The following is a 15,208-nucleotide window of genomic DNA, read 5'->3' as shown; positions in this document are numbered from 1 at the left end:
CAGACAGACTATCCCTATTAATTGGAAAGCAGAAATATATACCAATCCCCTCCGCCCTCTCCCACCCCCAAAAAACTAAAACCACACCACAAAATCTTGCTACGGATTAAACTGGACATTTCTATTTCTTATATATTTACTGAATGACTCTACATAAAATATTCCTTATGGAAAAATCCTACAGAAATTAATAGAAAATAATATTTTTATAGAATGTTTAAACTAGTGTATGCAATTCTGCAGTAAGTATATAATTATCTACAGAACTTAATACACAGGATATCACTCTGTTCAGTTCTATAGGCTTATTTCGAGTAATTGCTAATAGAGGCCTCTTGGTTCCATCCTTATTAAATGCAAAAGAAATTTTCCATAGAGCTAGGGAGAATTAAACTGACTATGACCTTTGATCTACATCACATAGCTCAAGTTAAGCATATCACATTTGCATGCTTCCCTGTTTCTATGATCAGATGTCAGCTATTATTATTTCAAATATTCTTTTTCCCCCATCCCCTCTTGCAAAATATAACTCATCTGCAGAATTTAATACATTATTAACAATCATTTTGAAAGTTTATTTTGTATTGTCTCTTTGATCTCCTCTTTCAACTAGGCTTGTGAGCTTTGTAGTATTAGAAAATGCATATGGGTAGTGAGGAAGGTTGGATCTGAAGCACCAATCTAATTTTAGAGATCTCCTTTGCTAGTGTTTTGCTGCAAACATAAACTCTCTGCTGTTTAGTCAGAGCTCCATGAAGGTTAGTCTGAATGACATGCGGATAACATACTTGATGACACTTGTATAAAACATCCTCTTACCAAGCAATGTCATAGTGAGCAAGAATATTAATAGCTTGGTTCAGAAAAGGTGTTGCTTCTACCCAAAAAACAAAGTTAAATGTTACGACATTTTAACCAAGTCATAGTGCTAACTGGAACAAACTGACCAAACAGAATAATATGTTCTGGTTTTAATAAGGTAGTGTGACCCACCAGATTACCAAACCGGGAGTCAAGGAACCTGGTTTCTCTTCCTGACTTTATATTGATTCAGTGTGTCATGGTGCTTCAGTTTCCCTATCTGTACAATGGGGATAATAATGCTCACCTTTATGAAATACTTTGAGATATATATATCTATAGATATATATAGATAAAAATTCTAAATATATTATTGTCTTACATTTATATAGCAGCATGAGGTTGTGCCACCTACTCAGGAGTAAGAGAAGAGAATGGAAGCTCCTTTTCTTATTACCAAAGGTTGCTCGTCCCTTTGGCTGAGCTCAGTAAATTCTTTAGATACAGGGGTTCCTATAGCCTACTGGAGTAAGCTCAGACAAATAGAGGCATGTTTGATTCATCAGTTGTGGACCCTGCTGTATCTTAGTCTTTTCATTACTTTGAGGGAAAGGTGGCAGGTTCTATCTGGGATACCTGTAGCCTTATTAACTACCAGATCAGCTACTTGGTGAGGGGGTTTAATTAATTATGTGAGCTGAGTCTGTGTGAGAAGCTTGGAGTGTGGCTTAAAAATTACCCAGAAAGGAATTTCTCTGCCTGGAAAGGAAAGGAAAAAAACAAGAAAAACTAAACATGAGCCAAATACTTACCAGCTGGAAGGGACTTATTTTTGTTTCATCACTGGTTTCCTGTTTTTTTAGTTTTACTTTAGCACTTTGCAAGTGGACAGACTGTAGCTGAGTCAGAATATTGCCAAAACAACACCCTTAACACCCTTCTTCTTAAACACCACACCCACAAACACAGACCCCATCAGCTGATCACAACTGCTCAGGGCTGCCACTGTACCGCTTGTAGGATGGCTCTCTTAAGCCTTGATCCTGCAAAGATTTAATTATATGGTTAACTTTATATACCAAGTAAACCTATTGATTTAAATGGGACCAACTGCGGTGCCTAAAATTAGGCCAGGTCTATTCTTATAAACATTGCCAGTTTAGTACTGTTAGGCAAGGGTTTAATTTTTGTACACAATATTTGTGCCACCAAAATAGACACAGTTATACTAGCAAAAAAAAGGGCTTTTTCTGGTACAGCTTGTTTTGCTTGGGAACTGGTACAACCTATGGTAAAGTACTCTGTTGCCAGAATAAGATGCAGCTATGTTAGGAGGCTTTGCCTATATAGGTATACCACTAAACCTTTTCTAGTGTAGATGGGATCTTGTGGTATCAGGGATTGTGTCTTTAAGGGCTGAGCTTCCTAGATAGTCTGGATGCTGTAAAGCTCTTGTTGTTATGCCCAGACAGCTGGAACTGGACACAGAATAAAGAGATCTCTTGAAAGCATCTTAAGCACTGAGTGACCCCTGTCCCCCCAGACCTTAAGCATGTGCATAAGTGTCTGCAGGATTGGGGCCTTAGGTAGCAGCAGTGTCCCTTAGTACTCTATCCAAGTCACTGGTTCAGCTGACAGCAGTACCTCTTCCTGCAGTGCTCTGGGTTTTCCTTGTGGATCTCCAATCCAAGTACTTATTAGTCTTAACATTGCTTAGCTTGTGAGAACCGATGATCACAAGCTCAAGAGGACATAACTAGTCAAGTTTCAATCATGGAATTTAAATAACAGATATTTTAACATATGCTAAATGGAGGGAAGGCCTCAAAAAGGTCATTTTCATGTAGTTTGTTTCTCTTTCACAAATAGAAAATGAGTGTTTAAAAAAAAAAAAAAAAAAGACACCCTGCCTTTTAGGTACTACCTCATACATTCTACAGCCAAGATTGTATTTACTGAGGAAGTTCTATAAAAATAGAATTTGTAAATCTTCTCTAATAGCAAACATGAACCATTTACAGTAGAAAGCACTTTTCATCCATAGATTAATTATCAAAGGTGCGTCAGCTTTATTATTCCGAGCTTTATTATTGCAGATGGGAAAATGAAAGCCCAGGGAGATGAAGTGATTTGACCAATGTCACACAGTTGGTCTGTGGCACAACCAGGCAGATAATTACAGTCTCCTGGTGCCTGATCGTGGGTCCCATCTACTGGACCATTCTGGCCCCTCTCTTCATTGTGCATAAAAGACTGAAGGGAACATCTCTCCATCTTTGCACTAGACTTAAAAACTTTGGGTTCTTATATCCACTACTCTGAGTTTGGCTGCTTAAAAAAGGCACAATGTATTTATATACAACTATGAAAACTCGAGGATACTGGGCATAGATATATAGTTCTAATGAGAAGGATGTTTATCCATGGCAGAGATTTATGTGAGGCAAGAAATGGCTTCCAATTGTGAAACACAGATTAGGTGCTTGATAATCACGAAAGCCGTATGTTGTGTGTCTAATCCAGTTATCCTAATAATAACTGATGATTCCATGAGCAAAAGCAGATTCAAACTACAGCTCTAAAGGGAACAAAGAAAACATATTTCTCTTGCCTCATGCAGGTGTGAAAGTTCTGTGGCGCTGCCTTCTTGGCTTTTCCACTCATATCACATTAGGGAGGAGGTTTACGTGACTATCTGTTTGAAGGCAGATTCAGAAAGGCAGGCCTGGTCTGCACTTAAAACGTATAGCTATGTCAGTCAGGGGTGTGAAAAAAAACACCACCACCTACCGTAATAGCTGTGCTGACAAAACCCCCATGTAGACTCAGCTATGCCAAGAGAAAAGGGCTTCTTAGCTGATGTCATTTGGGGAGGGGGTGTTTGTAAACCAGCAGAACTCCTCCTTCTGTTGGTGCTGCAACTATATGAGGGGGCTATGTTGGTATTGCTGTATCAACATAGCTATGACGGCATCAGCTCTATAGAGTAGACACAACCGTAGCACCTGCTTGAAGGAATAGAAGAGAAGAGGTGCAGTTGGGCATGCATAGGAGAGCAGAGGTTTTCAGACACAGCAGAGGGGCAGGATTTGGGTAAACCATACAGGAGATCCTGACTCCACACGCACAGTGGAACAGAAGTCCAGGATGTCTTGGGAGCAGAGCAGGGTAGAGTCAAGGGTGAAGGATCCACTCTAGTCAGGTGGAACTGCCACTACCCAGATCCATTAGTCACTGCCCATAGCCGCTCTGCAGTTTGTGGGGAAGGATCTTGTCCCCTGTGGAAAACCTTATGTACAGTCCAGTTACTTAGGCTGTGCACTTCGAAAATGATTTGCCTTATTTCATCAATCAGTTGTCATTTATGACATGATAATGTCTGATTGTCCTCTGACCTGTGTGAGGCCAAAATCCCACTCTTGTCTTAGGAACCTGAGAACACAGGAGTGCTCCAGAACTCCATGGGATATTGTTCATGACTCCTGTGCATTCTTAGATTTAAAAGGGAAATGTGTCTTAAAATCACACACACAGACAGCTGGGACAATCATTTTGTATTACCCACTTAGCACTAGTGAGTGACCTGGCAATCTTCTATTCAGGCACCCTAATTGTACTGAAACATCCGTATCCCCGGAAAGTGGAAGAACCTTCTATTTATGAGTCTGTCCGAGTTCACACTGCAATGCAGACAGGAAAAACTGAAAATGATCTTGTCCCGAATGCGCCTTCGGTAAGTTACTTTTCTGTTATTAAGGGTCTGAGTGTAACACAGCTAGCCAAGTGAGCCCTGGAGCGTGCACTGATGATCTACCCTTTTAAAAATGGTTATAGCCAAGAAAATAATCCTACCGGTACAGTCATGTGATGAATAAGAACCTTTCCACCATTCTCCTCAGGAGATCAGCAATGCTGAGCATTAGAAAACCTTAATAAGAGAGGTGTCATAGGCAAATCTTTCCATCTGAACTAAAATTATTTTTGACTATAGACGAACCAAAGACCTCCACCGCTATCCCTGTAGAATATTAACTTTAAAAAGTTTTGAAACTAGTTAGTTTTTACAAAAAAATCACAGCCAGAATAATTTAATGATTAAATACAATCCTAGAATACTCAAGGAGCTGACTGAGGAGATATCTGAGCCATTAGCGATTACCTTTGAAAACTCATGGAAAATGGGAGAGATTCCAGAGAACTGGAAGAGGGCAAATATAGCACCCATCTATAAAAAGGGGAATAAGGATAACCCAGGGAATTACAGACCAGTCAGTTTAACTTCAGTATCCAGAAAGACAAAGGAGCAAATAATCAGGCAATCAATTTGCAAACACCTAGAAGATAATAAAGTGATAAGTAACAGTCAGCATGGATTTGTCAATAACAAATCATGTCAAACCAACCTAATAGCTTTCTTTGACAGAGCAACAAGCTTTGTAGATAGGGGGAAGTGGTAGATATGGTATATCTTGACTTCAGTAAGGCTTTTGACATTGTCTCGCATGACCCTCTCATAAACAAACTTGGGAAATGTAGCCTAGATGGAGCTACCGTAAGGTGGGTGCATAACTGGTTGGAAAACCATTCCCAGGGAAGCTATGTCTACACTACAACCTACGTCAGCATAACTTATGTCACTCAGTGATGTGAAAAAAACACCTCGAGTGACATAAATTACACCGACATAAGTGCTCATGCGCACAGAGCTATGTCAGTGGGAGAGCTTTTCCCGGTGACAGAACTTCTGCTGCTCATGGAGGTGTTTTATTATACTGACGGGAGAGCTCTCCCCCGTCAGCATAGAGTGTCTTCACCAGACGTGTTGCAGCGGCACAGCTGTATCAGTATAGCTGTTCCGCTACAGTGCTGTAAGTATAGACGTGGCCAGAGTAGTTATCAATGGTTCACAGTTAACCGGGAAAGGCATATTGGGTGGGGTCCTGCAGGGATGGTTCCTAGGTCCAGTTCTGTTCAGTATCTTCATAAATGATTTAGATAATGGCATAGAGAGTACACTTATAAAGTCTGTGGGCGATACAAAGCTGGGAGGGTTTGCAAGTGGTTTGGAGGATAGGATTAAAATTCAAAATGATCAGGACAAACTGGAAAAATGGTCTGAAGTAAATAGGATGAAATTCAATAAGGACAAATGCAAAGTACTCCACTTAGGCAGGAACAATCAGTTGCACACATACAAAATGGGAAATGACTCCTAAGAAGGAGCACTGAAGAAAGGGATCTGGGGATCATAGTGGATCACAAGGTAAATATGAGTCAACTGTAACACTGTTGCAAAAAAAGCAAATATCATTCTGGGATGCATCAGCAGAAGTGTTGTAAGCAAGACACGTGAAATAATTCTTCCACTCTACTCCACACCGATACTGCCTCAACTGGAATATTGTGTCCAGTTCTGGGCACCACTTTTCAGGAAAGATGTGGACAAATTGGAAAAAGTCTAGAGGAGAGTAACAAAAATGATTAAAGGACTAGAAAACATGATCTATGATGAAAGATTGAAAAAATTGGGTTTGTTTAGTCTGGAAAAGAGAAGACTGAGAGGGGACATGATAACAGTTTTCACTACATAAAAGGTTGTTACAACGAGGAGGGTGAAAAACTGTTCTTGTTAACCTCTGAGGATAGGACAAGAAGCAATGGGCTTAAATTGCAGCCAGGGTGGTTTAGGTTGGACATTAGGAAAAACTTCCTAACTGTCAGGATGGTTAAGCACTGGAACAAATTGCCTAGGGGGGCTGTGGAATCTGTGTCATTGGAGATTTTTAAGAACAGGTTAGACAAATACCGGTCAGGAATGGTCTGGTTATTACTTAGTCCTGCCTTGAGTGCAGGGGACTGGAGTAGATGACCTATTGAGGTCCCTCCCAGTTCTGCACTTCTATGATTCAGTGATTTCCAGATGTGTCTAGTGAAGATGACGAAAAGTCAGGCTTTTCTTGAAGTTTCAAGGGGCGCACTCAAGAATTTTAAGCACCCAAATCATTAATCATTTTTAAAAATTAAGGCCAAAATTGTGCATCCAACATTCCGACTGTAGTCAAATAGGTGTTTTTGCCTAACTGGATCAAAAATTCCCTAGCACGTGCTTTTGTGTTACATAATGTTCTGTTCGTACTCTGCTCATCTGTAGTTGGAAGGGCTTTTGTCACATATAGAGAGTACTTAACCAAAGCAAATTAAAATATGTCCCAGTTCTTTGGGTTTTTTTTAGTGTTTACAGAACAGTTTACATGGATAATCCCATTGGCTGGTAAGATCTATTACAGTACTTAAGTATTATGACAAGTGGCATCTAGGTAAATTAAGTAAAATGACTTAATTGCTGTGTATATTTTACTGAATTTGGGTCATTATATACTTGGAGAACTCTATGATTCTAGCCTACCCTAGTGTAAGAGGGTACCACTCCTTTGAAGTCAATGGAATGACTTTTGGGGGAATTTGGCCCACACCGTGGGGACAGTACAGAAGCTGCACGAGCATAAGGATAAAATGAGTGGTTGTGGGAGGTATCTGGAGGAGAATGAGCTATAGTTTGATTTTGTTTTGCTCATAATAAAAAGGAACAAAATATAAACACAGCTGAGCCTTTAATTTTGATCCCTTTCCTTGTTTCTTTGCAGCTCGGTACAAAAGAAGGATACTTGGTAAAACAAGGCAAAATAGTAAAGGTAAGAAAAACTTCAGAGCTTTCATACTCCTCTCTTCCATCCCATGCCTATAGAAAGAAATGAAAGTTGAGGAGGAAGAGAAAAGCCCAGGTTTAACTTAGCATCTCTGTGGTTTAATATCCTATATCTAGTGAAATGAGAAATAAATCATTACCGAGAAAAATAGAAACATAAACTCTGGCGAGTGAAGTGTAAAAGTATAATTAGGCCAACCAAAAAAGAATACGAAGAGCAGCTAGTAAATGTCACAAAAATTGACAGCAAATTTTGTATTAAGTACATCAAGAGCAGGAGGCCTGCCAAACAGTTGGTGGGGCCACTGGACAATTGAGGTGCTAAAAGAGCACTCAAAAAAGACAAGGCCGTTGTGGAGAAGCTAAGTGAATTCTTTGCATTGGTCTTCACTGAAGAGGATGTGTGGGAGATTTCTACACCTGAGCCATTTCTTTTTTACAAGACAAATCTGAGAAACTGTCCCAGATAGAAGTGTAAATAGAGGAGGTTTTTTTAAACAAATTGATAAATTAAACAGTAATAAGTCTCCAGGACCAGATGGTATTCACCCAAGAGTTCTGAAGGAACTCGTATATGAAATTGTGGAACTACTAACAGTGGTATGTATTGCTTAATTCAGCCTCTGTACCTGATGATTGGCGGATAACTAATGTGACAACAATTTTTTTAAAAAGGCTCCAGAAGCCATCTTGGCAGTTACAGGCCAGTAAGCCTGACTTCAGTAAAGAACAGAATTAGCAACACATAGATGAACACGATATGTTGGGGAAGAGTCAACATGGCTTTTGTAAAGGGAAATCATGCCTCACCAATGTATTAGATTTCTTTGAGGGGGGTCAACAAACATGTGGACAAGTGTGATCCAGTGGATATAGTGTACTTTGACAAGGTCCCTCACCAAAGGCTCTTAAGCAAACTAAATAGTCATGGGATAAGAGGGAAGGTCCTCTCATGGCTCAGTAACTGGTTAAAAGAAGGCTAGGAATAAATGGTTTTCACAGTGGAGAGAGGTAAAGAAGCAGGGCCATCAAGGATCTGTACTGGGACCAGTGCTATTCAACATACTCATAAATGATCTGGAAAAAGAGGGTAAATAGTGAGGTGGGAAAGTTTGCAGATGATACAAAATTACTCAGGATAGTTAAGCAGACTCTGAAGAGTTACAAAAGGATCTCACAAAACTGGATGAGTGAGCAAGAAAATGGCAGATGAAATTCAATGTTGGTAAGTGCAAAGTAATGCACATTGGAAAACATAATCCCTACTATACATAAAAATTATGAAGTCTAAATTAGCTATCACTCAAGAAAGAGATGTTGGCTTCATTGTGGATAGTTCTCTGAAAACATCTGCTCAATGTACAGTGGCAGTCAAAAAAGCTAATAGAATGTTAGGAACTATTAGGAAAGAAATAGATAAAAAGACCGAAAATATCATAATGCCACTATATAAAGCCATGGTAAGCCCAGACCTTGAACATTGCATGCAGTTCTGGACATACCAGCTCAAAAAAAGATATGTTAGAACTGGAAAAAGTACAGTGAAGGGCAACAAATATGATTAGGGATATGGAACAGTTTCCATATGAGGAGAGATTAAAAAGATTGGGACTGTTCAGTTTGGAAAAGAGATGACTGAGGGGGGATATGATATTGGTCAGTAAAATCAGGAATGGTGTGGAGACAATGAATAAGGATGTGTTATCTACCTTCACATAACACAGAAACCAGGGGTCACACAATGAAATTAATAGGCCACGGTTTAAAACAAACATAAGGAAGTACTTCTTCACACAATGAACCATCAACCTTTGGAACTCATTGCCAGGGGATGTTGTGAAGGCCAAAAGTATAACTGGGTTTAAAAAAGAATTAGATAAGTTCATGGAGGATAGGTCCCTAGCCAAGATGGTCAGGGATGCAACCCCATCCTCTGGGTGTCCCTAGCCTCTGACTGCTAGAAGCTTGGGTTGGATGATGAGGAATGGATCACTTGATAAATTGCCCTGTTCTGATCACTCCTGTTGAAGCATCTGGCACAGGCTATTGTCAGAGACAGGATACTGAGCTAGATGGACCATTGGTCTGACCCAGTATGGCCGTTCTTATGTCTTTGATCTCTTTATATCAGTCAGTTGTACAAAGATCCATTTAGTTGGTTTGACATTAAATGCTGTAATATATACACATTTGTTTCATTGATTTTTTTAAAGCTCTCTGTCAGTCTGATCCTCTGTATCTCATGACTTCAGTCCTACTCATGTAAGGTGCTGAGTGCTCTCAGCTTCCATCCTTGAGGCTGTTCAGAGAACCTCACAATAGCAGGTCCCTTAATATAATATACCAATCTGGACCCTAACGTCTATCAGTACAAGGCAACCTGTGACTTGAAGTCTCAAGGTCTGGGCTTCCCTAGGAGCTTTGGTCTGAGAGGCAGATACTATGCCTTTTCAGGCCAGGGGCAAGTCATCTAATCTCTCTGAACCTCAATTTTCCCATCTTTAAAATGGTGATAAAACTTATTCTTCTTTGTAAAGAACTTTGTGATCCTTAGGCAGAAAGTGTAGTTAAAGGAAAGTGTTCTTCTGATTATACATAGAACCTCTCATCTATAAGAAACAAAATGATTTCAAGGAAAAGGTTGTTTGATTTTGACTGCTGTATTTTTTTACTTTGTTTTAAAATTCTCAAACCATTTGCTTGCTTTCTTGATTTCTCAGAATTGGAAAATGAGGTGGTTTACATTGCATAGGAATGAACTTAAATATTTCAAAGACCAGATGGTGAGTAGCAAATTGTAATTTGACCTGGTTTAAAATGATCAGATCTCAGGTAGGGCCTGATCCTGAGAGCATTCAAATCCTTTGGAATTTGAGTGGGAGCTGTAGGTGCCCTAGCATTTCTCAGGCTGAGTCCAATAGACATCAATTCCAGTATTTAAATCCTTGCAATGCCATGCTCCCCTGACCTCATGTTTTTCACAGATGCCATGGTTCCACTTGTGGAATTCATGCATGTTTTTAGCCATCGCATGCCAGGTGATGACAGGTTGATCCTGCTCCCAGTGAAGTCAACGGTAGTTTTGTCATTGACTTTAGAGAATAATTATAAATATTATAACCTAGTAGGTGTTTAATATCTTGGCTATAACCCAATACAAAGCTGTTCTTTACAGTATATTTTAAATTGCTTTATTCAATCTAATTTAAATGACAGAAGTGATGTGTGGTATTGGGGACTGTGCCTTCAAGGGCTGAGTTTCTGAGAGAGAGAGAGAGAGAGAGAGTGAGTCTGGGCAGCAGGCTGTGAAGTTCTTGTTCTTATGCACAGCCAGTTGGAACCAGACACAGAATAAAGCAGATCTTTTACAAGCCCTTAATCACTGAGTGATCACTGAACACCACAGTGGAACTTTCACTTGAGGATGCTGTTCCACAACCTAACTGAATTATTATTGGGATATTTTTTCTGATATTCAGGGTTTATTTTCCTTTCCTCAGTTCACCCCATTATTCTGAGTTACACAATGCCTTTCCCCCCCCTTTTGGCATTCCTTTCCAAGCATTTACTCTCTGTTGCTCTGTTTTACATTACTTTGCCCCAGCTGTAACAGCTTGGATAACCTTTTTCCTGCCATCATGGGATATATAGCCACCAACACACCCTCTTCACCAGAAGTCCCACTTTAGTGGGAAGCTATATGAAAAGCCTCGCTATTTTGATAGCAGAGTCATTCATCAGCTATATCATATCCTTGTAAGTCTGCCCCTAATCTGTTATCTTCCAGCTAGCAGTACACCTCTACCCCGATATAACGCTGTCCTTGGGAGCCAAAAAATCTTATCGCGTTATAGGTGAAACCGCGTTATATCGAAATTGCTTTGATCCACCGGAGCGCGCAGCCCCGCCCCCCTGGAGCACTGCTTTACCGCGTTATATCCGAATTCGTGTTATATCGAGTCGCGTTATATAGGGGTAGAGGTGTACCATGCTGTCATCAGCCCAACTCTAAATTTAAAGATATTTTCCTGTTTTTTGTATTCAGCCAAATTCTGCTCCCAGATATATCGCTGTAAATTTGGATAGACTCCACTGGTGTCAATGTAGTTACTCTGCATTTACTACTCCAACATAACTGAGAGCAGAATCTGGCCCCTTGTCACTGTTAGCGCATGGAAAGAAAGTGAAACCGTGGGAGTGAGGTCAGCTACTGTCTTTCTTCCAGTTTCATACACTCTCATTTTAAAAATATGTTATTTTGAAGTCCACAGAGCCAATCCGGGCATTAGACTTAACAGAATGCTCAGCAGTGCAATTTGATTACTCACAGGAACGGGTCAACTGTTTCTGGTAAGTTGCAGTCCAAATGAACCCTTAATTCTTTTGCCTAGCTTTTCTGAAAGCCCTAATATACTCAAGTAACAACATTGATTTGTTATTGCCAGCCACTCCTGACAGACACCTGATGATAATGGGTGAGCATTATAGAGTCTCTCCCACTCTTTATTTTATCCATGTATCTCAACCAGCTCTCTTGATCAGTTCCACAAAGCTCTGTAAGAGTCAATGCTGGAGATAGAACTCTTGCTTGGGCTATGGGGTTCATTCATTACTGATTCCCACTTCCACTCAGAAAACTGAATTCAGTCCCAGGGGTAAGTAGGTATAACTCATACTGAGGTGAGACCACTACGAGTGAATTTAAACATGGTTATTTTTGTGGTGTGCACTAAAGCCAACCCCAGCACAATTCTGCAAAACACAATTCATTTGCCTATACTGGCTAGGCACAATGTATTAACAAGACTCTCACTATCAAGAGCTGAACAGCTAAACAGCTGGCTAAACAGCTTAGACCGGACTGTAGGCAGGACCTGAGACATTAGCCACACAAATGTAGCATCACTCTAACACCTGAAGTCTGAACAAAAATTGGTCAGTGCCAGTGTGGGAAGAAGCACCGCTATGGGAGGAAATACTGATTATTCCAATGGATTAAGATTATGTTTTCTTTACAGTTTAGTATTCCCACTAAGGACATATTACCTGTGTGCAAAGACTGGCATTGAAGCTGATGAGTGGATTAAGATACTGCGATGGAAATTGGTAAGGAAATGGTGTGTTAAATGGCAGTGTGGGCAGAAGGCTAATCCCTAGGATTTAGCACACTAAAAAAAAAAATCAGACAAGCATTTGTTGGCTCTTTCCTGTATTTACATGTATAACGGATAGATGTATTTACCATAACAATGCATTAATGCCAGGTATGATTGCATGGCCATGCCCTTGTTGAAACTATATAGTATTCTCCATTTTGAACTACCATAGACCAAGTTGTCATCCTAGATATATATATATTTTTTAATTCTTAAATGATGGATTTATTTCCAGTGCTACAGCAATATCATTGTGGAGTTGGTTTGAGATTCTCTGCACAATGAGGTATTCTCCTTCCTAATGTGTGTATGCCATCCATATGTACACTTAGCAATTTTTTATATGTAAAAATGCTTCAAAAAGGGCTCTGCGTGCATATATAAAATACATTAAACAGTAATCTCCAACAGAGTGTTGTCAACTCTCGTGGTTTTATCATTAATCTCATGATTCTTGGTGTTTTTCTTAAACACCTGGCATCATGTTGTTATTTGAAAATCTGTTTTCATGAGGGGGAAAAGTGACTTTCTAGCCATCACGATAGGGCATAGAAAAGCTTGAAAACATGAAACCTAAAGGCTCAAAAAATTAGAAGGAACATAAAAAGAACCCAAATTCTTATTTTTTTTTTAATTGATAATTTTAGGGACCCAACTCATGATCATTTTTGACTGGCTGGGGTTGGCAATGCTGTGAACAAATTGAGAAAGTATTGCTCCCACTCAGTTAAAATTTCAGTGAGCCAGTCTGAACCTTCAAAGATTAGCATGCAACTTCTATTGACTTCAGTGAGAATTGCAGGCTTGGAATCTATTCCACTACATGTATAACACATTATGAAACCTGTACATATGTACTTTGTGAGGCCTATAAAGTGAATAAGACTGCTTTTTATGAGGTATACATTCAGGGGTGAAAGTAAGGCAGTACGGTGTATGGATAAAAAGTGCCTGCCAGTACCAGCCCGTACAGCTGACTTTAAAGTGCTGCTGCGGCAAAGGACCTTCTTTAAAGCGCTACCGGGGCAGCGCTTTAACGTCGTTGCCCCTTTTGCCCCCACAGGCCGCAGTAGTGGCGGCCGGCGCCCCGGGCCCTTTTACATCGCCGGCTTCGGGGCAGCTGCCACTACTGCGTCAGCAGCCGGAGCCCTGGGCCCTTTAAATCGCTGCCGGAGCCCCGGGCAGCGCGGGCCAGGCAGCACAAATGGGCTGGCTGTGGGATGCTGAGCCCCAGCCCCACCCCTTCCAGGGGGGAGAGAAGAGCCGGCCCCTGTACCAGTAAGAGTTATTTTACTTTCACCCCTGTATACATTCCATAATGGTAAGTACATTACATGACATTTATCACCACCACATTGATCTCTTTGCTTACATGTTCAGCCTCTTACTACTATCCTTTTTCTGTCTTGCCTATTTAGACTGTAAACTCTTTAGTCAGGGCCTATTTACTACTCTGTTTTGTGCAGTGCCTGGTACAATGTGGCTCACTGTTCTTGGTTGGTCCCTAGGCACTATTGTAATAAACATGATTAATAATAAGATATTAAGGCATATATACAGCATAGTTCCTTTAAAAGTGCATCTGCCATATAGGAAGGGCGTGTTAGGTTTTTTCCCCAGGATCTTGTTTGCTGGAATTCCCCTACAAGTCTGTAAATCCCCAACAGGGAAGACTAACTAGACTTGATCTACAGTTTCAAAGCATTGCATTAACAGATGCACACACAAAACTGGTTAAGCATTTTGAATGTGCATATTCTACGGTACTGTTGTCTTGAGTGCCTTCTGTGTTCATAATCTTGTACAGAACACAGAAGGACATGGCCAGTGCACCAAGAGAATTTTTTACCTAGATTGTAGATAATACAGGACCACACAGACAGCATACTTTGGGTGATCAGGTGAGAGTCAAGAAGGCAGGGCAATGTGTTATAAATCTAACTTGCTCAAAAATCAGCAGCTAGTATTTTATCTATCTGCCCAATTTTTATTTTCTTTGATATTTCTTTTTAACTGGCCACATATATGAACAAGTAATGGATTGTCTTTTGTTTCAGTCACAAATAAGAAAACAACAGGACCAGCGTGATGCTACCTCTACTCTGTAGTTATTCCTCTAAATAATTTCTTCAGCGAGATTCAGCCTTCAACATTGAGTGTGTCATTTCACACAAGGGCAGTTTCAGCACATTGCATTACCTACAGTGTACAGCTATGTACTTGCATATACAGGATTAATGCTAGATGGACACTTTCAGAATGTGAAATGTTATCAATGAAAACTGTTGCATCCTAACAATGCTGGTACCCTACCCAATCACATATTCTTAATGCACATTTAATTCAACCACCTATTCTGTTCACTTATGGATCACAAAAGTGTTCAGTATTTGAAACTTTCGGTACAGTAGTAAAGTACTCTCATGTTAGCTTCATTAAGCTTCTGTAATAAATACATAACTAACTACTAGCAACAGCTGTACTGCAGGGGTTAGCCCACTCATTTGAAATCAGCTATATTCTGGAAACCTTAAATATTTCT

The 15,208-nt window shown here is 40.1% G+C and overlaps 1 protein-coding gene across 1 annotated transcript in view; it reads left to right on the top strand.

Moving 5' to 3' along the window:
• The window catches only part of DAPP1 (dual adaptor of phosphotyrosine and 3-phosphoinositides 1), a 54,275-nt gene extending 39,501 nt beyond the window's left edge, over positions 1–14,774 (top strand). Inside the window, exons 4-9 of the mRNA XM_065405588.1 lie at positions 4,407–4,537; positions 7,449–7,496; positions 10,231–10,293; positions 11,775–11,860; positions 12,529–12,616; positions 14,724–14,774. Of these exons, the coding sequence (XP_065261660.1) occupies positions 4,407–4,537; positions 7,449–7,496; positions 10,231–10,293; positions 11,775–11,860; positions 12,529–12,616; positions 14,724–14,774 (467 nt within the window). The remainder of the gene's footprint in view (positions 1–4,406; positions 4,538–7,448; positions 7,497–10,230; positions 10,294–11,774; positions 11,861–12,528; positions 12,617–14,723) is intronic.
• Positions 14,775–15,208: the final 434 nt, after the last annotated feature.

The sequence above is a fragment of the Emys orbicularis genome, chromosome 5, assembly GCF_028017835.1.
Source record: "Emys orbicularis isolate rEmyOrb1 chromosome 5, rEmyOrb1.hap1, whole genome shotgun sequence".
Lineage (NCBI taxonomy): Eukaryota > Metazoa > Chordata > Testudines > Emydidae > Emys > Emys orbicularis.
The sequence above is the reverse complement of the archived record's forward strand: the minus strand, read 5'-3'. Positions and strand labels throughout refer to the sequence as shown.